General features: G+C 42.7%; 1 protein-coding gene across 2 annotated transcripts in view; it reads left to right on the forward strand.

Moving 5' to 3' along the window:
* Positions 1–25,464, forward strand: part of GLRA2 (glycine receptor alpha 2) — a 175,270-nt gene extending 149,806 nt beyond the window's left edge. For both annotated transcript variants that reach the window (XM_045995593.1, XM_045995594.1), the window contains exon 9: positions 25,101–25,464. In XM_045995593.1, coding sequence (XP_045851549.1) covers positions 25,101–25,379 — 279 coding nt within the window. In that variant the 3' untranslated portion in view covers positions 25,380–25,464. The remainder of the gene's footprint in view (positions 1–25,100) is intronic.
* Positions 25,465–26,000: the final 536 nt, after the last annotated feature.

Raw genomic sequence — 26,000 nt, forward strand, 5'->3', positions numbered from 1 at the left:
CAAGAAGAGTATAGAGAAACGGTGTGTGTTCTCTCTCGTCCTTTAACATTTCACCCTATATTCTGCCACGTGTTTGCACACTGTGTTTAAAGAGGGTTTTGTAGATCATTAATTAAGGTAACAACCACTTCCTTAGCAAGCAGGATGTGGAAAAGGTTGTAACTTCTTCCTCAGGGAGGTAAAAGGCGTATTTGTTTTTTGTCTTAAAGGTTGAGGAGTTTAGTTGAGGCTTTATCAGACCTGTATGGATTAGGAGTTTGGACTTAATTGTGAAAGCCAGCAAGAATAAATAAATGTCATTGTACTTTACAATTCCCGTAGACCACCAGGGTGGAGAGCTGGTAACTGTCAGGGACACAGAGGCCTGAAATGTTTGTAAAGTGCTTTTCTTCCAAGCTTGTTCCATTTTGCCAGGTGTCGAAACAGCCATATTTTAGGGCTCGCGATATGGAATGTTCTTTTCGCAGGATGCGAAGCAGTGTGCAGAAGCAGCCTTTCAGAGGAAATCCCCATCTTTTCAGTGTCTCCAGTCCTTTCTTTCATCCCAGCCTGTTTACCATTATCTCTGTTTTCTTTGCCTTCTTTCCTACTAGATCTTATTTTTCTAGCCCTGGATTTCTTCATCATTTTCTCTTTCCCTTAACCTCAGTGTCATCTCTTCAGACTAACTCATTTTACTCATTCATCCATGCACTCAGTGTAACCATAGAGCACACCTACCATAAGCCATGCACAAAATCCAGCGGACTCTGTCCTGGGGATGCTCACAGTCCGGGGGAGACAGACTGAGAAGCAGACACAACTCCCACATACACAGGGCATGTATTGGGCTAGAGGCCAGAGGCCCGCTCTGGGAACATGCTGGAGGGGCCCCGTGCTAAACGCTGGCAATGGTCCACCCATTATTCCCATGCCAGTCCTCGTTTCTATATACAGCGATGGCTTCCGGATCTAAGTTCTGCTCTGCCACAGTGTGCAGAGGAGGGATCTTAGGCCCCAGAAGCATGCTCAACTCATGCAGGGCAAGCTGGAAATACTGAGGACTCACTCCAGGAACAGCTCTCTGCCCATAATAGTTGGGGACTACAAATAAATATCCCAGCTTCCTTGACCCTCTGAGGTATGTTCCAAACTGGCTCCCAGTAATTCCCAGTGGGATTGAGCCTGTTACCCACACTCTAACCTGCTTACCAATACATGTTGAATTGAGATAGCTTCTTCCCCTGCCTCACTTTCCCACTCTCTACTGGTCCCTCCTGAGTTCACCTCCCAAATAAACTATATGCACTCAAATCCTTGTCTCAGGGCCTTCTGGAAAAGCCAACAAAGACAAGGACCAAACCAACACCTGGGCTCCCTCAAAGTGAACAAGACAGGAGCCCGGAGAGCCGAGCAGATGCCAGGCAAGGAAAAGACTCTGCCCCAAGCTAAGAAGGTTGCGCTTCCTCCTCAAAGCAATGGGGAGACAGAAGTACGGCTCATGTGATGGTCCAGGAGGGGTAGCAGTGACTCTATAACGCAAAGAGGAGAAAAACAACGAAAGGAGGACACTTTATACGTAAACGAAAATGAGACCAATACAATACAGGAGTTGCCACCACTTTTTTCCTTGCGATAGGACAGTTGCCTCGGGTCTCTAACATCAGTACGATGTATTATATTCCTATAATCCGCAAACTTAGCTGAAGTTCCAGTTTTGCATACAGACATTTTAAGAGACTTGCTACACAACATTTTAAAAGGGAATTCAACATTAAAATGAGAAGAGAAACTTTATCAGCTAGTCTCTTTTTGTGTTGTCTATGCTTTGTTGCCTAGGATGGATAGACTCACGGACAAATGGTTTCAAAGCAGAAACCGGTCTTGTGCTACAGGTGAGGTGTAAGTGCAAGATTCGGTGAGGACCAAGGATAGAGCAGGTTCTCCACTTCGTAGCACCTGCGAGGTGACCACTCAGCCGGGTCTTGACCCAGGAGTAGGAGTTGGATGGGTGAAAGGAGGCTAAGAGGGATGTTCATGCTGAGGAACAGTTATGGGAAGGTCGTCATGAGGCGATGGGCCCAGCAGAACACTAGGGACATGGCGCTTGTGTGGGAGGAAGACTGAGGTGCTCCTGAAGTGGGAGACACCAAAAAGTTTTACAGATGCTAGGATCAGACTGGACTGTAGACACAGCGCTCCCTAAAAACGGGTCGGATTGGAATGAGGCACAAGTTCAGGAAAATACCACTTCAGCATTTCTTTCTTTCTTTCTTTTTTTTAAGATTTCATTTATTTACCTGACAGAGAGAGAGAGATCACAAGTAGGCAGAGAGGAAGGGAATCAGGCTCCCTGCCTAGCAGAGAGCCCAACGTGGGGCTCGATCCCAGGACCCTGGGATCACGACCTGAACCGAAGGCAGAGGCCTTAACCCACTGAGCCATCCAGGTGCCCCCACTTCAGCATTTCTATTTAAACACACTTTTGGGGGCACCTGGGTGGCTCAGTTGGTTCAGTGTCTGACTCTTGATTTCCGCGCAGGTCATGATCTCAGGGTCCTGGGATCAAGCCCTGCATCAGGCTCCGAGCTCACAGGCGAGCCTGCTTCTCCCTCTGCTCCTCCCTTCCTCCACCCCCTATGTGTGCTCTCTCTCCCTCTCTCTCAAATAAATCAATAAAAACTTCTTAAAAACTACCTTTAACTGTATAATTAGTCTATGCTTACCTGCAAGCCCCTCCCTAGAGCACAGATCATTATGAACACACAGAAATTAATCTTTTTGTAATTTTGCTGGAATTACCTTTCCAAATCCAGGATACATACCATAGCCTTTGCAAAGCTCACCGTAAACAAGTATCAATACAGAAAGGTCTTTGTGGTTTGAGCTATTTGCAGTAAGAAATGCTTCTCATTGCTGTCACATCACCACAAACTTAGTGGCTTAAACCAAGACAAACTTAGGACCTGCAATTCTGGAGATCAGAATATGGGCCTCACTGGACAAAAACAAACAGAAGGTCCTGGCAAGGAAGCACTGCTTCTGAAGGCTTGTGCGGGTTTTTGCAATTTGGAGGCTGATCAAGGAAAAAGGCACGCCCAGGAGAAGCAGCACCACACGCCCAGCTGTATGGGATAGGCTTGGCAGGGCAGCACGAGAGGGGGGGCGGAATCTTCCAGCAAGGAGCTGCGACCCAGAAGGGAAGAGAGCAAAGGGACTCCCAGCGGAGAGGAGGCTTACCTGTCTAGGTGACGTCATTCAGCAGCCTGCGGCAGTTTCAGAGAGCTTCAAAAGGCACGGCAGCTGAGGGTCTTAAAACCACAAGGCTCTGTCTTATCACTGGTCCGCAGATGCTGCACATGGTTTCATGAGGTATGCGAAGCAGTCCGGCTTTAGACGGCTAAAGATCTGCTTGTTTGGACCATCTGAAAAATCATTCAATGAGAAAAACTGACTGAGATGCCAGCAGCCTTCGGAGCTAATAGGTCTCAGCCCACAGTGAAAAAAAGAATCCAGGGGCCAATACGTAGTGGCCGCCTTTGTCTCACTTATGTAACAGAATTCTAGGGAAGAATCTGATTTCTTGCCTTTTCCCACTTCTAAAGACCACTCACATTCCTGGACTTACAGCCCCTTTTCTTCAAAGCTGGCGATGTTGTCTCTCTCTGACCTTTTCTTCCATAGCCACGTCTCCCTCGGACCACAGCTAAGACAGTTCTCCACTTTAAATATATGTATTTTTTAATTAGAGAGAGAACATGCGTGCAGGAGGGGCGGGGTGGGAAAAGGAAAAGAGGGAGAAGCAGGCTCCCCACTGGGCAGGGAGCCCCCATTGGGGCTTGATCCCAGGACCCTGAGATCACGACCTGAGCCGGAAGTCAGATGCTTAACGGACTGAGACATTCAGGCGTCCCAAGGCTTTCCACTTTTAAGAGTCACGTGACTAAATTAATCTCACCTGCATAATCTAGGGCCCTCTCTCCATCTCTAATTCCTTAAATTAATCAGACCTGCAAACTCCCCTTGTCTTGTAAAGTAACATTTTCACAGTTTCAGGGATTAGGACAGGGAGAGACATCTTTGGTAGCCATTATTCTGACCACCACACACAGCAGTGGTTTCCTGTGACTGAGAGTGTCTGCAGGCCACTCCAGTATATTCCATCCATACTCGAAGCAGCTGGAAGTGGCAGGAGGTGAATGCGTCAGGGGTGGCCCTCGACCCATGAGAGCTGGAGCTGGGTGGCTGACTACCGAGCTTCCTCACTCCTTGGTAGTTCAAGTCTGAGTCTCTCAGAGGTTTGAGCTCCACTTGCCAACAGTTATCTGCTGCTCATTCACAGGCCCTTTCTTGACTTTCCTCCTTTCCCGGTCCCATTTCCCCACTCCCTCTCTGCACTTCCCATTCTATGTCCCAGATAAACCACTTGCACACAGATCCTTGCTCAGGGTTGCTTTGGAGCGAACACGAGCGAACGACGGTGCAACGCCTTTCCTGCCAGGAGCCTAATGACAGTTACAGTCCCATTTAACCCCATCCTCTGCCTCCTCACCAAATACCAAACAGACCCTGGAATTCGTTTTGTGCCTCAAGTGTGGAAACAGACGGCTAAGGATCTAGAAGGAGCGATGGGTGGCATCCCTGAAGCCAGAATCGTCGTTTCTCCAAATTACAGAAAAACGAGAGCATTCCATCTATTGCAACTTGCAGTTGGCATTGATCAAATATTCTGTGCTACTGGGTATTCCAAGGAACTTGACGGGTTTCATAATACAATTCTATTTCCTACGTCCCTGAAATCAGGCCTGTGCTTTCGGCTCGCCTACTATCTTAGAACGGCGATGATGGCAGCTATCTTAAAACCTTCTCCTTCTCCAGTCTAGCTCTTAATTGCTATAAAATTCTCCATGGTGATGCAGACTGCAGTTACATGTAAACCCAACTGGATTCTCATAAGAAGATCAAACGGAACGAGAGAGAAGTCTGGCGCTTTCGTAATCACAGTTCTAATTTGTCTTCTCTCGGTATTCTTCTCCTTTGTAACAAGCTCTTTGGGAACGAAACACTTAAGCTGGAGTTATTCCCACCTGATTGAAGAATTATCACAAGCGAGTGTAGCCTTTTAGAGAATAAATGATCCTGGCTCCGTGTAGAAGCGCATACATGGAAATAGCCCTTATTTCCTTTGTTCTCACTCTAAGCTGCTGGACAAACCCTAGGGTTCGCTTATTCGGGTATTTTGTAGAAGGCTTGCTTTGTACAGAGTTCTGTTTTAGCGAAGGGGAAGTGGGGATATGAAAACTGCTTGAAACCTGTTTCCATGCAGCTCTGGGGATCCATAAGAAGAAAAATGAAGTACAAAACTTTTCTAATATGGGGAGAGAATGTCAAGAACCATAGCAGAATTACAGGTGGAGCTCTGGCAATTCCTAGGAGTGGAGAGTACTTCTGGCTGATGAGGAGGGGCGATCCTCAAGGAGGAACTAGTATTTGTGCACTTCATTTCATCTTGCAGTGTTAACTGCGAAGCATTCTAACCTCCTCTTGTCATTGTGAATAAATAAGATAGAATAATTAAACAGGCCATGAAAATTCTGCTCTGTAAGGTGGCAGTCAATGCTCACCAGAAAATGGCCTCATCCTACCTTGCTGACCTACCTCTCATTTTCATCAGATGAACCCGAAGAGCTTGCCACACTGAGATGTTCAAAACGCAAGTGAGAGTCACGGATGTGGAAACCTCCTTTGATCTAAGGCAGAGGTTCTCAAGCAAGGATTATTTTCTCCTTGCCCCAGGGGACACTTGGCAACTTCTGGAGGCGTTCTTGGTCCTCACAGCTTGGGGGGTGTGTGGGAGACTGTGTGTGCTGTTGCCATCGAGCGGGTAGAGGGCGGGACTGCTGCTAAACTTCCTACAGCGTACAGGACATAGCAGCCGCAGCGAAGAATTATGGCGTTCAGATGTCAACACCAAGGTTGAGAAGCCCTGATCTAAGGGACAGAGACATGCTGAGCACACACATGACTGTGGTTTTGAGAGAGAGAGAAAAAAAATTAGCTTTGTGATGGTAACCTGCTTATGAACAATGATACCACTCCTGTCAGGAGTAACTAGGCTAGTATAACACAAAAGATTATCCAGTCAGAGAAACGTTTTAATTAGGAATTTCTTCTTTAGTCAGTTAGCTCTTTATGTAAGCTTTTTTTTTTTTTTTTACACCAGACAGTAAAAAACGCATCCAAAATATGGTTCTTTGCCCTGGTGAAAGGGGTATGAATTTTGTTGGGCGTATAATTTAATTGCTTTTCGAGAAGTTGACATGAGTGTAAACATTAGGTTAAGTTATTGAATGTTCCCACTTCATTTCACTCTGCTGCTGGATTTATTCAAGAGCAACAGAAGTCACACCAGAAATGAGCCCTCATGTTCTCTAGAGACAAGGCAATCCGCTAGAGCAAAGTTCTTGATCCTGCCTGTACATTACCATCCCCTGGGAGTTTCTTAAGTTCTCTGTGCCCAGATGCCACCCCAGACCAAATGAGTTAGTATTTTGGGGGAGTAGAAGACAAGTCAAGGCATCTTGATTTTTTAAAGACTTCCCGGGTGATTTCAATGTACAGCCGATTTTGAGAACCGCTGTTGTAGAGGCTCGTTTTCTTAGAGTATCTCGTGTTGACCAGAAGCAGTGGCATCACCTGAAGCTTGTGAGAGATGCAGACTGTCAGGCCCCAACCCAGACTCTTAGAATCCTTATCTTTGGTAGAACAGGATCCCCAGGAAATTCACAAGCACACTGACACTTGAGAAGTGCTGCTCTGAACGTATTGCAAATAGTCCATTTAAAAAATCTACGCATATGGCAATAGGTGCAGTCTAAAACAAGGCCCATGATTAAGGCATAGAGAAATGGCCCAAAGCACAAAATAAAATGAATTGTCACCTGACGAGAAATGTTAAGTTCATCATTATGGCCGCTTATGTTTACCTATTACCTATGTTAATAGCTACTTACCTACTTTAATTCTGAAGGCTCTTAATCACATAGAAAAATCTAATCCTATGTTGTAGGTTTTTGTTTGTTTGTTTGTTTGGTTGGTTGGTTGGTTGGATTTCTTAAGAGTAGCACTAGCTATTTGGTGGCTTGAGATTATCCTGTTGGTATTGGGTATCCAATGAGAACTCCAGAGAACACCTTTGCCCATAAGTTAGAAGGTGGCCTCTCAGCTCCGAGGACACATGCACGAGGAGGAGACAGTATGAATTGCCATCCAGTAGAATGCATGCCAGGCTGAACAGTTTCACCTTAGTTAACAGCACTGAACTGTGCTCATATGTATGATGGTAAAATAATTGTTCTAAGTAGTCAGACGACTCTATTCTGGGAAGCACAAAATGCTTCGGATTAAAGTAGTTCAGCAGTGAGATTTTCCTAGGGAATTTAGGAGGTTTGTTAAATGTCGTACAGCCAATTCCTGTCTGCCAGACCTTCGATGCCTTAATTCGTCATTGAATCATCAAATGCTCTTTCACACTTCCTGTCTTTTAGGACAGACTGATAAAAGGAAAAAAAAAAAAACACATAAAAATCCCTGTCCTAAAGCCAGCTTGCTTCATCCCCGCCAAGTCCCCTGTCAACATGTTTCATTAGAGCACCCTTTTCTGGAATAATTCTGCCATGTGAATTTCTGCCCTCTTAAGATATATATACCTTTTCTCTTCAAACCCTACGAAGCAAGAGGTGAGAGAGAAGCATGGCATAGTGAAATGAGCTTCTGCCAGGAGTCCCGCCGGCTGAATTTAGATCCTGGCTGGTACTCCAGTTGTTGGGTGATTCGGAGCCATTGTCAAATCACTCTGGGTCTTAGTTTCTTCATCCGTAAAAAGGGCCTAATAAAGCGCTTTCTCATGGAATTACTATTAGAAGTAAACAAGATTATGCATGCAACAACCGTGCCTTGCACACAGCCAACACTCATCAAATATTTTCTCTCTTTCCTTCACTTGTTTTTTTTTTTTTAACCCTCAGGAAAATGTTATTGGACAGCCTCTAAAAAGCAGAGGCTGTTCATTATTCTTTCAATCTGATGAGCCTGTCATGTTGCCTGGTACCTACTTGGTACTTGAAAAATATTTGTGGAATGAATTACCGATTTCTGCTCAGGGCTTATAGCTCAGTGGTCTGAAAGTGGAAAACTAGCCAGTACTAAGGTATCAGAAGTCATGCCATTTCTTATATGGGGCGTGGCAGAGGGAGACAGCTATGTCTTCTTAAGAATCCAGCCCACTGACATCTCATGTCTAGCCCAACACACAGATCTGGGGGAAAAGGAACAGCCGGCTCCCTGTGATAGTATAATTGAGTTCTTTTGGTAACCTTATCTTCTCCCGTTCATGTAAAATGCCCTTTGACTCTTTAAAACGGTCCTATGTATTATTTTGATTACTTGCCCACTGTTTAGTGCACAAAAGACTCACAATTGTATTATTAAAATCCAACCTAATAAATGCAAGACAAGCATTTAGGAGAGACTAGAAAAATGGTGTGTTTCCTGCTCAACGGGTGGCAGAAAAGCAGGAGGCAAGAGCCTTCTGGAGGGAGCTTTAATTTGAGCTAAGGAGGGAAGGTTGAATTGTCATGCAGTAGGCAAGTGAAAGTCAAAGAGAATCACTGGACAGAAAGAATGGGACATGTAAAGAGCCCAGCACAACACCTGATACATAGTAGGCCATCTCTCAGATCTCCTGTGAATGCCCACCCAGAGCCTTCTTCAGCAGGATGCAGGACAGCTACAGTGAGTTCAGACAGAAGTGTGGACTGTCAGGACTCTCCTGTGTATTTATTTAGAAGGCTCTCATTTCGATTTCCCCATGACTATCACGTGCCTGTCATATGGTAGATGCTCAGTAAAGACTTAACGAATGACAACTGATGGTGCCGGAACCAAGTCAGGCCATTCAACACAGTACTTTTCAAACCATGGGGTATGACTGACTTGTGCATCATGAAGCCAGTCCAGTGGCTCAATACCAGTTCTTTGGAAAAATACAAATTGGGGGAAAAACTGAGAAATTATCAGAGTGCATCCTGTCTGGGAAATGTCAATACCCCTTTGTGAAACTTTGGTTTCTGTTAAATATGCTAATGCATGTTGGAGTGTGTGTATGTGTATGTCCTGGGTGGCTGTGGGAAAGAGGCTTCCTACTTTGGGTCATGGCAAAAGAGTGCCTTCAGCCCATTTCAGGCCAAGCAGATGAGTTCACCAGATCTTCTCTGGTTTAACCTCCGCAGACACACTTAGGAATCAGTCACAGATCTTGTCGCAGGGTCCTTATTTGGTTGCTATGATGGCAGGGATGGGAGGTGGTCCTTGAGTTAATTACTGCACCTCCCCCAAACTCTCTGAGCCACTGGCCCTTGTTCTACCAGCGCACACCCACCCCTTCCTGAGCACTGGGATGCCCATGGCCCAGTGGGCTCATCATGCAGTAACCTGTGCCTGCAGCGTGAGAGCCATTTCGTCCTCAGTGGGGTGGGACATCGGCCTTATCAGGAGGCACAAACTGAGGAGAGAAAAGGCACCTGCCCAGAACATATGTCTATTTTCTATGAAGATATATTTTCTTATAATCAGTAAGGTTTACTCTTTGCCTTTGATCATGACTGTTGCACTGACATCTTTGGAAAGGAAAAGGAGACTGATTCCCCATTATATGCCAAGTACCCTTCACACACTTTAAGATCCAAAAACTCAACTGGTTAACAGCTCAACAGAGAGCCATATTATTTTCAAATTGTGCCTGATCTCTGTCTTCTGTGTTTACTGCAATCAATCTTCCCTCTGGGCCTATAGACAAATTTCTGTCTGAAATCGTAAATCTGGTAACCATAGTAATGAAGCAGAGAGAAAGGAAGATCTTGGGAATGTGCTACAGATACTCCAGGAAAAAAAAAAAAGAGAGAGACCAACCAACCAACCAACCTCACTTTATGATTTTTCCATTTTCTTTCTTCTATTTTTTTTTCTTTTCGGCAAGAGTTGCTCGTAAGAAGCTACAGTCAAAGTGCTAGTGAACCAGTGGTTGTACGGAAGGGAGAAGAGAGCGAGGCCATAGATGATCTGCAAAACCAGACAATAATCCGGAATAACGGAGCATAGACCATGTTTCTGGTTCACTGTGCTGCTCTGAATGTCTTTGGGAAAAGCACTACAAAAGTGCTTCCCCATGCTTTACAGGGCTCATATGCTTCAGTAACTGCTCATTTTAAAACAGAACCTACAGCCCATATTCCTTTGAGAAGATCTAGCTTACTGGGATCATTCAAACTCAGGAGGAAATAATGATTGGCCAGAGAAAGCAGGTTTCTAGTTGTTCACCTGCAGAAAATGTGTTTGTTCTGTGGAAGATGAAGTGATGGCCCGCAGATGTCTCTTTCCTCGGGCCATGCTTCGCTGCCCCTCTGTCAAAGCCTCCTAATGCTTCTTCAAGTCATGCCCGGGTGATGCCATCATGACGTTCACCTGTCTCTTCAAAGAGGCGAGGAGGGGATCCAGGGCAAGACTAGAGCTCCAGTCCCACTGATTGAGTTCTCAGTTCCTGAGTTTTACTGAGCTTCCGGCAGCAGCAACCAGCTTACCAAACCCTGACGGCCCACAGCATTGCCTCCTCTCCCTGTGAGCTCTTTTCAGTAGAAATCGAGCAGTGGGAGGGAAGCGAAGAGGTGGCTACTTGGAGGGTTGATATTATTCCCTGTGGCTATAGGCTTCAAAACTGAATAAAGATGGGACTCTGTGAATACGGTGTGTTGACCTCCAGAAATACACCCATTCAGGGCCCAATTCTTCATATAATGGGAGGTTATATGTTACTATTTCAGGGGTTTCATTATTCCATAGTCGGTATTTTTTTTTAAATGAAAACAAAGGAACATTTATTTCTTTATGACAGACCAAGATTTTTGCTGTTTAAAGGTAGGAACAAATAATTCAAATAATTTAATTCAGGAAGTATCTTTCAGTGAGCTATATTATATTACACGTTTTTTTGTGTATGTGCTTTAACCATACCCTGATCACTTTAAATTTATTTTTTTCAGCGTAACAGTATTCATTGTTTTTGCACAACACCCAGTGCTCCATGCAAAATGTGCCCTCCCTATTACCCACCACCTGTTCCCCCAACCTCCCACCCCTGACCCTTCATATTCTATATTAGAATCTTCTTTAAAATTATAACAGTAGTAAAGGACCTGTTGCTTAGATGAAACCCTTAGAAATAATGAAATAAAATACTGTGCAAATCAAAGATAACTGAAAGAGAAAATATACCTGAACAAATCTGTTTCTGTGGGGCTGAGTATATTAGAGCAGGGTTTCTCAAAATGGGATCAGAATGACTAGAAACTTCCAGGAGGTCAAGGAGGGTCATAGCAGGGCACAGCTTATTGAATACATCTTTCCTGCACATGGGTCAGCACCTTCCATGTGTTTTGTCCTCCTAGACTTCTTATCTTAGTAATTGTCATATGATCAGAGATGATCACAGTTAGTAGGTACAGGAAATGGTAATCTAGTTGCTTACTCGACATGTTACGTCTATACCCAACATCTCTAACAAACGGTTTGAACATCTCTAGCAAGAAGGAATTAATTACCTTCCAGGGTGTTGTGCTCCATGTCCAGTCACAGAGTTGTTAAAAGTTCTTCTTCATGGTGAGTTGACTTCTGTCTACCTGTAATGTCAACCATTTGTTTCTGATTAGCAACCTGGGTTGAAAACACCTGTCATATGAACCAGGCTCATCTGTTTCCAAGGCCAGCCTCTCCTGTTCCTTCTGTGGTTCCTCAAGTGGTATGCCTCCGGGGACATTCTGCATGCTTGCACCTTACTCTGTCCTCAGGCTATTTTGTTTGTATTTCATACCCCTTTTCCTATTCAATGACCCAAGCACAACAGTCAATAAGCTGGGATAACCACGACATTCTCTCTTTCAAGAATCTGAATGAAGAGTACTCTAATTAAATGACAGATGATAGCGAGGACTTGAGTAGACAACGTCCCCATAGGTTTGAGGCTGGGTTGGCCCAGCTGGAATATGCATAAGTAAAAGAAGCTGAAAGGAGAAAAACTGAAAATGGGAGAGAATAATGGCCACGAGAGATTGAGAACAATCTCATTTCCTGACTTGATTACTGGAGTTCCTGGGCTGGGGAGCCCTGCTCACACCATCATCAGCATCCTCATCATTACTAACATTTATTGACTATATACTATAGATCAGGCACTGCTATAGGCCCTTAATATACATTATCTCACTGAATCCTTTCAAAAACCCTAAAGGAAGTTGTCACTATTTCTGTCTTACTGCAGAGGAGACTGAGGTATGCAGAGGACAGAGTCATCTAGCCAGCTCCCACACTGGTTAGTGGCAGGGCCAAGCTTTGAAACCAGGATACAGGGCACTGCTTCGCGATCCCTGGAGACTCAGGAGGTTTTCTTACAATACTTTTCATAGTAATTTCTTGAAGAAATTCCCCAATTATTTAAGCCACCGTGAAGCAGGTTTCTGTCCTTTGTAACAAATCCTCCCTGATTAAAATACAGAAATATTAAAAGATACTAACTCCTGGCCAAAAGGCACAGACAAGTGCCTTTGTGATGTTGAGTAGTTGCCTTAAAAATAGGCTCAGTTGATGAAATAAGGCTGCCTCTTGACATGGCTCACTTTTCTGGAACACTCATGTATATCTTCCAGAGACAGGGCATTTCATGGTGCTAATAGAGAAAGGATGTCATTGAACTTCTCCTTAGTTACTCCAGTCTAACATGACCTCTTTCCTATTATCCTATTGGTCTGTACATTCCTTTACCATAGCACATACCACATTCTATTGGAATTATTTTTTTGTGTCCGTGTTTCCCAACCTTAGCACCATTAAGATTTCAAGCTAGATAATTCATGCTTTGCTGTGGCCAAGTGTCCTGTGCACTGCCGGATGTTTAGCAGTATCGTGGCCTCTACCCACTAGATGCCAATAACACCACCTCCCCCTCCATTATGGCAACCAAAAATTCTCGAGGCTCTGCCCAATATCCCCTGGTGGGCAAAATCACTCTTGGTTGGGAACCACTTCTCTACATGTTCTAAACCCCCTGCTGACTTCAAGGGCAGGACTCTTTTTCATCCTCATTTCTTTTCAATGTTTGGAACATTATGATGCTTAATAAGTCTTTTTTTTAAAAAAAGATTTTATTTATTTATTTGATAGTGAGTGAGAGAGAGAGAATGACGGAGAAGCAGACTCCTCATGGAGCTGGGAGCCCAATGCGGGACTCGATCCCAGGACTCCAGGATCATGATCTGAGCCGAAGGCAGTCGCCCAACCAACTGAGCCACCCAGGCGCCCAGATGCTTAATAAGTCTTACTTGAATAAAACTATAGTAACTTGCATTAAAATGGTGTTTTGTACTTATAAGCCTGGAGTACCTGTATTATCTGTATCTGTCTGGGTTTAGTCAGGAAAACAGAGACACTAAGCATACTACCAGAATAAGGGGCTTAATATAGAAATCAAGGTTTATATAAATATGAGAGTCACTACAAAAATGAAGCTCTGGAAGGCTATAGTCCAAAGAGAGGACTTTAACCCGAAGCTCTCGGTAGAAAAGCAGGTGTTCACAGGGAAACCTGAGAAGCCACCATATCCAGCCTGGCAAGTGAGATCATAAAATGGGAGACCACAGAAAGATCTGGAATTCTACTATGTCTAATAAAGCAACCTCATCTGATGCCCACAGGCCCCCAAATAAAATAGCCTCTGTCTCCCTTCCACCTCTGAAATCTCTCAAATTCTTCTTACTGACAAACCTTAACATAAAACCCATCAAGAAGGGAATTGTGGGAAGTATAGTTTTCCCCAGCCTTAAGGCAGGCTCTTCAACAGGAATGGCAGTGTCAGGTAAATGACAGCTAATCCTAACAACAGATATCCTAAGCCACTTTTTGACACCAAGTGCACGTGCGTGCGTGCACGCGCACACACACAGGAGCAGATAATGGTCCAGGGATAATGGACCAGGATAATGGTCCTGGCAGTCACAATCATCCAAGTTAGGAAGCAAGTAAGTGTGATTTTGTTGCTGCTGCTTTCTTGTTTTTAGTTTGGCAGAGGGCTCATCCTCTGATCACCCGTCCCCTTGAGTCGGTGCTCTATAGACAGTTGCAATGTTCACTTTGTTTGCACCCGGAGCAGATGGCAAACTGTGTTAATAATCGAACAGCTCATACTCCAGATGGAAGATGTTCCCCTTCACGCTTCTTAGAATTTCGGGTGTCTTGTGAGCATTCTTGCTAGACCAGAATTGACAGAGATTACGAGAAAAGAATTTCCAGACACAAGGCATTGCTTCACTCTTGAGGAATCGAAGCCTCACCAGCATGTTACCAACTTCTAAACTACTCTCTAGGACTACAGCTGACACGAAGTGAAAACATTTCTGCTTTGTAGCTTTCGAGCCAGAAGTCAAACAATTACTTTTAAATAATGACTTCCAGTCCATTAAAAACCATGGTGCTGCAGGTGAGGTGTGATCCAAAGTAGGGTGAAGTTTATATGTCACTTAAAAGAAAATTCGATTCCAAGTATACACTGAAAGGATATATATACTTCAAAGACCGCATGGCGCATGACATCTAAGATATTTACTCTCTGGCTCTTCAGAAGAGTGTGCTGACACGTGGGCTGTAAGGAGGGCAGTGGGAGTTAAGGTCTGAGAGGTAAAGGGGACATTGCAAGGACTTGTCTTACCGAGTGAGGTGAGATCCACTGGAGAGTTTTGAATTAATGAGGATCTCCCTTATCTCACATTTGAACAGGATCCCTTGAATTGGGGTCCTGAGACTAGACATAATTGTTGGGAGGGAGGATCTAGAAGCCAGCGAACCAGGTAGAAGACTATTACAGGAGTTCTGGTAGGAATGATTCTGAGGATCCACCATTGGGCAACGCACACCAGCATGCAACACTGGATGTGCAACATACGGGACCGGCTAAGACAGGGCCTCTTCAGTAGGGGTGATTTTGTGATGTCTGGCAGTGTCTGCAGACATTTTCCCATTATCGCAACTTGCAAGGAAGGGCGCTACTTCCGTCTAGTGGGTAGCATCCAGGGATACTGCTAAATACTCTAAAACACAACGCAGGTCCCTACAACAAATAATCACCTGGTCCTAAATGTCAGTCGTGCTACAGTTAAAAAACCCTGAGCTGAGCTCAAGGAAGATCCACCACTGGAAGAAGAGAGAGAGTTGGGTTTTTGTAGACAATCAGGAGTTTTAGCCCAATGCCATCCCTGGGCCCCAACTCCTGCAAGGTATTTGTAGACTGTGGCAGGCTCAGTTCTGGAATCCCAGCTCATACCACAACTGAGGCCTGTCCGTCCTCCTTGCCCACAGATTCCCCCCATCACTGGAGGTGAGCTTTGCCCTGTATAGGAGGCCCTGTGGGCTTTTATTTTCACCTGGAGACTTGCAGAAATAACACATGACCCAGGCAAGGAAGGAAGTTGTGTGAAATGATAGCTAAATGATGTACGGCACCACAGGGCACACATTCATTTGTTTTAAGACAAAATGTTCCTTTAATTAGAATTTCATGACATGAAAACAATGTTTGGTGATGACCACAGATTTACAGGAATTATATTCTGTTCACCAAACCCAAAGGGATGGCATGTGCGCTCAGACACTTTTCATGTTATGCAAACACTCCTTAGTCTTTTGCTATGGGTGATAACTGATAAGGTCTAATTTATTTGGTGAAATATTTGCATATATCTAATATGTACTATCTTTTCATTTACCTAGCATTATTATTTTGACTTGCAAATAGATGTCTAAGTGAAGAAATGTTTTTTTGTATCCTGGCGTATTTGTCCATGCCATTTATTTTCTTTGCAAATGAGCATACATTGTTTACTAAGATTGTTAATCAGTTTGATCTAAATTTATGTATTTTCACACTATCCGGGCTGCTCACTAGTTTACCAGTGAACCAAAAAAATGGACAGTGTCTCAAAAATAGATCATAAACACCTCAGTGCTTGAGGGGCATTGTTAAGTCTAAGTTTGCCCTAATTTTATGTCAGGTTGATGTGCAAAAGTAAGCAACATGATAAGCATGATAAGTAAGCAAGGAAGCATTTTTTTTTATTGTAACAGACTTTTTTCTACTATTCATTTAAGAAGCATTTTCTTTATATACATATATTTGACATAGGAAGCTTCAGCCAAATATCATTCTAAGTACTAGGGTTATCAAAATATAAGAAACTGGGTCCCTATATTTGAAGGTCATCAAGGAGTCTGACACGTAAACAGCTGGGTTTTGTTTGTTTGTTTGTTTGTTTTTAAAGCAAGTTTTTTTTTGTTTTGTTTTTTAAAGATTTTATTTATTTGACAGAGAGAAATCACAAGAGAGGCAGGCAGAGAGAGAGGAAGGGAAGCAGGCTCTCCGCTGAGCAGAGAGCCCGATGCGGGACTCGATCCCAGGATCCTGAGATCATGACCTGAGCCGAAGGCAGCGGCTTAACCCACTGAGCCAACCAGGCGCCCCTAAACAGCTGGTTTTAATATGATGCAGCAGCTTCTGTTATGGAAGCAGGTACCAGATGCTTCTGAGGAGGAACCCATGACGCAGGCTTAGGGGTCAAAAATAGGCATCCTGGGGGCACCTGCGTGGCTCAGTGGGTTAAGCCTCTGCCTTCGGCTCGGGTCATGATCTCAGAGTCCAGAGATCGAGCCCCGCATCGGGCTCTTTGCTCAGCGGGGAGCCTGCTTCCCTCCCCCACTGCCTGCCTCTCTGCCTACTTGTGATCTCCGTCAAATTAATAAATAAAATCTAAAAAAAAAAAAAAATAGGCATCCTGAATGGCATGATGGCAGAGTGGGGTCTTCAAGGATATGCAGGAGCTTGCCAGGTGAAGAGAGGGGAGGGGCTTTCAATGCAAAGGGAAGAAGCTGACTAAAATCACAGATCGTGGAACCCCATGAGAGAAGTAGGTATAAGGCAGGACATAGGGGAACTTGAATGCCACACAAAGGAGCTTGGGAGTGGTCATTAAGGAGATGAAACTGCTGAAAGCTATGAAGTCTGGGAATAGAAGCAGTGGGCCACTCGCATTCCCTCAATCCCACAAAGGCAGAAAGCAGGGCTGCTTCAGAATTTGCGGGGCCTGGTGCAAAATGAAAATGTGGGGCCCTTGTTCAAAAATACTATGAATTTTAAGATGCCTCTAGAAAAGCAGGAAACCGAGTATGGGCCTTCTAAGCACTGGGCCAAGGTGTGACTGCACAGTATGCAGGCCCACGAAGCCAAACCTAGCAGAAACGATCAGGGCAGGGGTAGGAAGAAGATATTAAGACCCTTATTTACATACTCTCTAGTCTCTGCTTGGGAAGAAAACTCTTAAACATATCAACCAGCTAGAGATTAGTCTTAAGGCAACGTACTAGCTAGCATTATAGTCCTGTACTCAAACTCAAAAGATGGCCAAATGACTAATTTCCTCCTTTTAAAAAGGAGGAAATGGGAGAGCAAAAAATCCGAGGGACTCTCCCAAACCTGCACATTTAGGAGATAGTAAAGATGTGAATTCAAACAAAGTCTTTCCGATTTGGTTCTAGTATTTTCCTCTGCTCCTCTGCAATATCAAGGTTATCATGTCTATAGTGAGAGGGATAGGGATGGAAATTCTTAGAGGCTGCAGAAAGGACTGCAATTGGCAAAGAGAGGGAGATCAACTAAGAGGCAATCACTATCCCCTTCTCTGCCCCAGGGAGTATATCCTTTCTAAGCCTTTACTCAGAATCAAGAGGATCACGGCCAGCACCGGGTCAGCACTGTCCCAGGGAACAGGGCTCCAGAGATGACTTCAGCACACTCTCAGGAGCTCACCCTCCAGTGAATGAAGACGATAATGGAAATCAGCTACCAAAATCCAGAGTTCCTGACTACCCAATTTTTAATATAACTGGGAAGAAAAATTTTAAAATAATAATAAAAAGGAAAGTCGAGAATGTAGTCTAAAAACCAATAGGTAGTGAAAGAGTCTTTTCCAGATGGGGGCTATCACAGATGATTTGCACATTGCTTGGGGTATCTCAGCTATATTACTGTGGATACCCTCACCAATTCTGGAAATTCTAGGCACATCTGACCACCAGTCCACCTTCGTGCATATCTCAGGGTGTGTCTTGTATTATTCTCTATGCCCCTCCACCCCGGAAAAACCCAAGGTCTTATTCATCTTTTGCTTCCCACGGTTTTGAAAATAAAGCCCTAAGCCAGTGGCATGGTTTGCAAGGCCCCATATGATCCAGCCCCCGCTCACTTGTGAAACCTGGTCTCACCCCACTTCGCCCCTGCGCTCCGGGAGCCACCCCATCATCTCTCTGTTGCAGCAGACCCTCCCATCTCAGACATCTCCCCACTTTGCCTACCCCTCTTTAATGCCTTTGCTTTTTCAAGTCTGTAACAAAATCGCACTTCCTCAGGGAAAAGCTTCTCCCATGTGCCAGATGAGACCAGGCCTCCCATTAATAAACTCACATAGCATCCTGTAACTTCCCTCCAGAGCCCTTGTCATAGTTAGCATTTATGTATTCCTGTGATTAGTTTAATTTACATTTGTCTCCATCTCAGGACTGTGAATTCTTTGAAGGCCACAACTTGATCTGTTTTGCTTACCACTGGATCCCTCACAAATGGCCCAGTGCCTGGCATCTCCTTCAGCATTTTCTGTCAGAGTACTCAATCTGAGATTAGAGTACTCTAATCAGAGTACTTTCCTTTCTCCACCATGCATCTCTCTTAAGTTGCTTGCCTCGACTGTTTTCCTCCAAAGCACCCATCTTTATTTGTGTGTAAGTGGGTAGGAGTATTGTGCATGTGAATACCCATATGTATAAATGTGTGTGTGTGGAGAAGTGTTTGTGTGTTTGCATGCATAGTTTCTTTACTTGGTACTGTGGGTTTTCCCCAAGAGACTGTAAACTCCAAAAAAGTATAAATTTTGTCTTCCTGTTTATTGTTGTATGCCTACCATACACCTGGCATATAACAGGTCCTCAATGAATCTTTGTTGGAAATACAAATATATGATGAGTAAGTGCTCAAGAAATGAATACTGGAAGTTCCTTGTGCAAAAAGTAACATGAATGATATACTGCATTGAAAAAGAGCTGCTCCAAAATTGAGCTTTTTTTTGGGGGGGGGGGGGGGATTGGTATTTACTGTCTACCCAGAATGACACTGAGGCTTTTAATTCATTTTACCAGATATCATTAAACAACAAAGGGTTATATTTGGTTTACTTTACTTCAAATTTGTTGTTCTATAAAGTTCAGTCAGATTCTTCATTCATAATCTTCAACGAAGCTATTTGGGATTTGATAGGGACAAATTTATAATAATTACAAACTTTCAGAGTCTTTGGAATCAGACAGTTTTGGGATCAGACAGACCTGAATTTGAATCTCAGCTTCAACAATTATTAGGAATATAACTTTGGAAAGCCACATAACTTCTCTCAGTCTCAATTTTCTCTGAAAGCATGTGATTTCCATGGTCAGTTTGGTGAAAGGACTTACTGTAGTTTTAACGGCTTAGTGCATAGTTATAATCAATAAATTATTCTTACTTATTATTCATATCGATCCCCAAGTCCCTGTGACTCAAAGGAGGAAATTGAGGCCACAAGAATTAAGAATTTCTTAAGACCATCTTTCCTGCCCAAGTCCAGGCATTAGAAATCAGCAGGCCTTATAATTAAACATTATCCAGCCTTCATTTGATCAGCGGTCTTTTTTTCAGTGATGGGGCAGGGAGACCTGCTGTGTTTGGGCTCACAGTGATTTTTTTTAAGAGGTGGGGGAATAGTGGCGGGGGGCAGAGGGAGGGAGACTGTTATGGAGGCTCTCTGCCCAGCACGGAGCCTGATGTGGGGCTCAATCTCACAACCCTAAGATCATGACCTGAGCTGAAATCAAGAGTCGATTGCTTAACTGACTGAGCCACCCAGGTGCCTCACCATGGGCTCACACTGTTTTCTAAGGAGGGCCAGAGACTCCATTATGTTCTTGCACCGATTGAGGCTCACTGCAACCTGGAGTTGGAGTCAACAGAAGAGAGACTCAACCCAATCAAAGAATCTGGTTGAGAAATGTGATGGAAAGAGGTTTTCCCTACACCAGTTTTTAGAAACCATTTTCTTTCCTCCTTTCCAGGGCATAAAACAGAAATTGTAACTATAGGCTCCCCTAAAATCTTTCATTTTATAAATACCATGTTCTTTAATTATATTGAAATCACTTGCTTATGACAAAAAATACACTACAGTGCAATTCTGGTGAGCTTTAGCTTCCATTTCACATCTAGACAAGAATTATTCAAATACAGGAATGAGTAAATTTTACAACAGGTAAAACTGAGGCACGAATTAAATAAAATAACAAATCTCAAATGAATTACATAGCGCCATGACACTGCTTCATATGGCAGGATGGGATTTAAGGAGATTTTCTCAAAGTGGGATATAGAAATTGAACGTACTGAAGGTTTGGATGATTCATTTTCGGTGAAAATTTAATCAGTGAATAACAAAACAGAGGGAGCTAGAAGTATTTACTGTTCAAAGTTACTGAAGATAGTGGGTCAGCAGCAATACTTGTCTAATTGGTTTCCTGGCTAATTAGAAGTGGAGAATATATGCCTGAAATTCTTTCCTTACTGGGAAGATCTGATTCTCCCTGTTAATATGTTCAACTAAGCTGTGCTTACAGATTGTTCTTTCTTTTAACTTTAGCTTACCCATGACTCAAGCTCATCCCCATTTTACCCTCATATAGGAATCTTGCCATATTACCATAACATCTAATTCTGAACCTGCTATAAAGGCAATTAGTCATTCATTATAACACAAAAATTCAAATTGGTTGCAATTATGTTTTCTGAATCAAAACCATACCCTTTGATGTGGATAATTTAAGGTTCTATATTTAAAATGCATTGAATGAGTCATAACGGTAAATAAGAAGACCCTTAAACTAGCATTCATATCGCCTGCATGTGAAAAATTAAATGGATAATTTCTACCTACGACAAATTTATTTTTGTGTGGAGAATTTTAAAGAATGGATTTAATTAGCTGTAACTATGCTCAGAAGCATAATTTGAAGTACCGTTGAATGAATGAGGAGAGTGTTTTCAAGAATAGAAAAAAACCTTAAAATTGCCTTTTGTTCATTACTCAACAAACATTTATTAAGCAGTCACAGTTTGCCAGGCAATGTACCACTTAACGATAACCTAACCTGGCATCCTTCTACTCCAGCTCTGGTACTTAATTGAATGAGTTAATCTCTTTGGCTGTCCATTCACAGTATGTGAGGAAAGACTACACAAAGTAAATGAATGAGTCAGTCTGAAAAGAAACATGGATGTGGGTATTTAGGTTTCCTTTTGTTCTACGTGCTAAAGCAGGTTACTAGCTAACCGCCTTTTCTATTTCTTCAGGGATCCAGGAATTTAAAAAGAATCTTATCTCATGCAGGCAATGATATATATGCTTAATCATGACTTTCTAAATGTTTATAGAGGTGAGAACAGCAATTTATAAGATTCTACAGATATGGAAAAGAAAAAAAGCACAGTAAATTTAGGCAGATAACGGGAAATGCACTTTGAGGAATAGTTCCCATTTGAAAAGTAATTTTAGACTTAATAACATAGAATAGGTCCAGCATTTTAGAGCTGGCCCTTAAAGCTCATCTAGGTCACCGGTTTCCAACCTTCTGCATTAGAGTTACTGGATTTTAAATCTCCCTAGAAACTTTAATTCACTTGGTCTGGATGGGGTTAGGAGGGGAGGCGGGCATGCATATACTTGTAAAACATTCCCAGCAGTCAAAGCTGAGACCCACAGATCTAGTCCAGCCTTGACATTTTTGGTATGAGGTCCCCGAGGCCTGCTTTTAATGAATTCCTTATTTCTTTTTAAGTAGGCTCCATGCCCAATGTGGAGCCCAACACAGGGCTTGAATTCACAACCCTGAAACTGAGACCTGAGCTGAGATCAAGAATCAGATGCTTAACCAACTGAGCCACCCAGGAAACCCCCTGAGGTCTTTAAAGAATAAATAGCTTGCTTAATATCAACACAGCTTAAAACCCTTGGAGCATGACCTATAACCCAAATATTCAAATTCCTACTCTGTATGTCTGTTTACAAAACCAATTGGCACTGTTTCTACTTCTCTCACTCAGTAGTTGAGATCTAATTACCAGTTAGTTAATAGAAAGTCCAAGATAGCTTATAACCCATGGGACTCCCAAGTCTTCTCCCCCTAATGACCTGTGTTTTTCCTTTCCTGCTGAGTCCTGAGTAAGTCTTCTGATAACACTGTAATGATTACTGTATCTGTTTACTCCACATTTTAAAATACTTATTTAAAGCTTTTGCATCTATAAAATACATCAATCACTTTTTAAGGCAAAGAAAAAAGATTCAATATTTGAAGCTAAGTACAATTAAAGTCTTCATTATTGAGCTTTGGGCACATGAAAGTAGTCTAGTGTCAGGCTTCCTTATATGAGAGTATCTTTAGGTTGAACACTTCCACTGGGTTCTTAAAGCTCCATGCAAATAGGGTGCTTGTCTAACTTCATCAACTGCTTCTGAGTACCTAGCAAAATGCGTGCCATAGACTCGACACTCAATTCATTGTCACGTGAAAAATCCTTTATTACATTTTGTCAAGAAATGAGATAGAGTGTCTTAAACCAACTCGTATAGAACAATCCCATATAAATTAAAGTACTTGGGAAATGATTTTATGAAGGAGTAGCTTTACAGTTACTTTATTATAAGATCTTTGGCCTGATTTTCCTGATATAAATTTGTCCTTGCTGTACCATTTGGATTACAGTTGGGCTCTCACTCATACTATGTTAAAGTACTTCACTCCATATATCTCTTACACATGGCTGAAGGCACAACCGATATGCAATAAACACTGATGAAATAAAATTCATACCAAGTTTTCTTGTGTTTTGGGAAATATAAGCACTGGAATTATCTGGCAAAATAAAGAGTGCAGTGCCTTTGGTGACTCACGGGGTTGAACAGTATTGTGGAAGGTCTTGAACTCATTTTAAAAGAAGAGTCAATTGGTGGCTACTTAGAACAAAATTTTTATTTTTATTATTTATTTATTTGAGAGGGAGAGAGAGAGAGACAGACAGACAAAGAGTGAGAACACAAGCAAGTGCAGGGAGGAACAGAGACAGAGAATCTCAAGCAGACTCCACACTGAGTGCAGGCCAAACACAGGGCTCCATCTCATGACCCGTGAGATCACACATGACCTGAGTTGAAAGCAAGAGTTGGTCACTTAATTGACTGAGCCACCCAGGCACCCCTAGAACTAAATTTTTATTAATCAGGTCATTTCAATCCCACCTTTTCAACTCCACCATTTTGACCCAGCCACACATCAAGACTCCATGCTCTACAAAAGCTATTTGCACTTTACCCTGATGTTGCAGTTTTTCAGTGTTTTATCTAATTCATGTAGAAATAATCAACATACAAAACAGTATGGAGGTGTCTCAAAAAGCTAAAAAAAGAACTACCATATGATCCAGCAATCACACTATTAGATAGGTACCCAAAGAATAAAAAAAAAAACAAAACACTAATTCAAAGGGATACATGCACGTTGAAGATTACTGCAGCATTATTTACAATAGCCAAGTTATGGAAGCAGCTCAAGTGTCCATTGATAGATGAATGGATAAAGAAGATGTGATACGTACAGATACACAAGCACACATGGTGGAATATTACTAGGCCATAAAAAAGAGTGAATCTTGCCATTTGCAATGACATGGACGGGGCTAGAAAGCGTAATGCTAAGTGAATAAGTCAGTCAGAGAAAGACAAATAGCACATTTTACCCATATGTGGAATTTAAGAAACAAAACAAATAAACACAGGGAAAAAAGAGAGAGAGAAACCGAGAAACAGACTTAAATATAGAGAGCAAACTGATGATTACTAGAGGGGAGGTAGGTGGGGAGATGAGAGAAACAGATGATGGGGATTAAGAGTACACTTATTATGATGAGCCCTGAGTAATGTAGAGAATTGTTGAATCTCTGTATTGCACATTTGACACTAATATAACACTGTATGCTCACAATACTGGAAATAAAATAAAACACTTAATTAGGGCATCTGGGTACCTTAGTCGGTTAAGTGTCTGCCTTAAGCTCAGGTCATGATCCGGTATCCTGAGATCAAGCCCTATGTTGGGCTCCCTGCTCAGCAGGGAGTCTGCTTCTCCCTCTTTGCCCTCTTTGCCCCTCCCCCTGCTCCTTCTCTCTCTCAAATAAATAAAATCTTTAAAAAAAAACTAGATTGCCTAAAAAAAAACTGACACCAGACAATTAACCATGGAAGAAATATTCACTACCACACAGTGAATGTTTAATCTGGAGGGAAAACAGGTATACATTTAGGGGGTTAATCTTGGGCCTAACATTAACATTAAAGCCAATGTTAACGGAAGGAACTAGGCTTTGAATGAGCCACAAAACTAAAAATTCCTAGCTCAACGCCAGGTACATAGCAGGGATTCAGTAAATGATTTTTGAATGACTGAATGATGCGTAAGTGAGTAAATGAATGAAGGGACCTCTATATAGATGTAGGATATAATATTTGGATTTGGAGGCTTGGCTTTAAAACAGTCCATTCAAAGTTATGGATTAATAAACTAGATTTTGGGAAAGTCAGTGCTAAATATAAGTGTTTCTGTTTCTTAATTAAAATGACCACAAAGTCATTATTCTTACTCTTAATTTCTCAGCCTGAGAGTTAATGAACTGTATCTGTTCCATGAATAATTGAGTTGAACTTGAAAGAGAACTCCACATTCCAAAAGCCTCCCACACTACCAGTTAACTGTGATTTATCCTTTTACTTCTGAAGAATTTTAAGCATCTTCCATCTGATTTGACTGACAACCAATCTGTGCTTCCTCTGTCTTTATTCTCCCAGGAAGAAGATGCTACTCGTGAAAGTCGTTTTAATTTCAGTGGTTATGGGATGGGTCACTGCCTCCAAGTGAAAGATGGAACAGCTGTCAAGGCCACCCCTGCCAACCCGCTCCCACAACCTCCAAAAGATGCAGATGCCATCAAGAAGAAGTTTGTGGACCGGGCAAAAAGAATTGACACGATATCTCGAGCTGCCTTCCCACTGGCCTTCCTCATTTTCAACATCTTTTACTGGATCACATACAAGATCATCAGGCATGAAGATGTCCACAAGAAATAGATGTGCCCTTCAGACCCTGGACTTTCTTGCCTAACTGTTGTGCTTGTAAATACACAGTGAAATTGTCTTTATATCACTTTGAGAGAGGAGGAGACTGGGGAAGGGGGGTGGGAAGATCATGGGGGCAGGTTTCCTGGCACCTACATGAATAAAGATAAGTTATCTGGGCAATGAAGGAAAACGTTTGCACAAAATTAAGGTGTTGCAGAATCACGTGAACATAATTCCCTTCATAGACTTTAGCATTGTTCTTTCAGATGATGTATTAATTAGACATGATACGCAAGGTCAAGTTCTTGAAACGCTATTTGTCTTTGGTTTGGTTTGGTTTTGACTAATTCTGGTACAGAGAAGTTAGCTTAAACCACACACACACACACACACACACACACACACACACACGCGTGCAGAAAATGCTTACCATCTGACCATAGTGACTAGCCTATAGTGAGTCAAGGACCAAACTTTTTCAGGAAAATGCTGCCTCGTTTTTAAAACAAGTACTCTGAGCTACGTTCTTTACAATGTCTGTAGTTAGTGTTTCACCTGAGAAATCCTTTTGTGGGTCGTAAATTATTTCTACTTACTGAGAAAACAACAACAAAATACAAACACCAACAA

Source organism: Meles meles, chromosome X (assembly GCF_922984935.1).
Source record: "Meles meles chromosome X, mMelMel3.1 paternal haplotype, whole genome shotgun sequence".
Lineage (NCBI taxonomy): Eukaryota > Metazoa > Chordata > Mammalia > Carnivora > Mustelidae > Meles > Meles meles.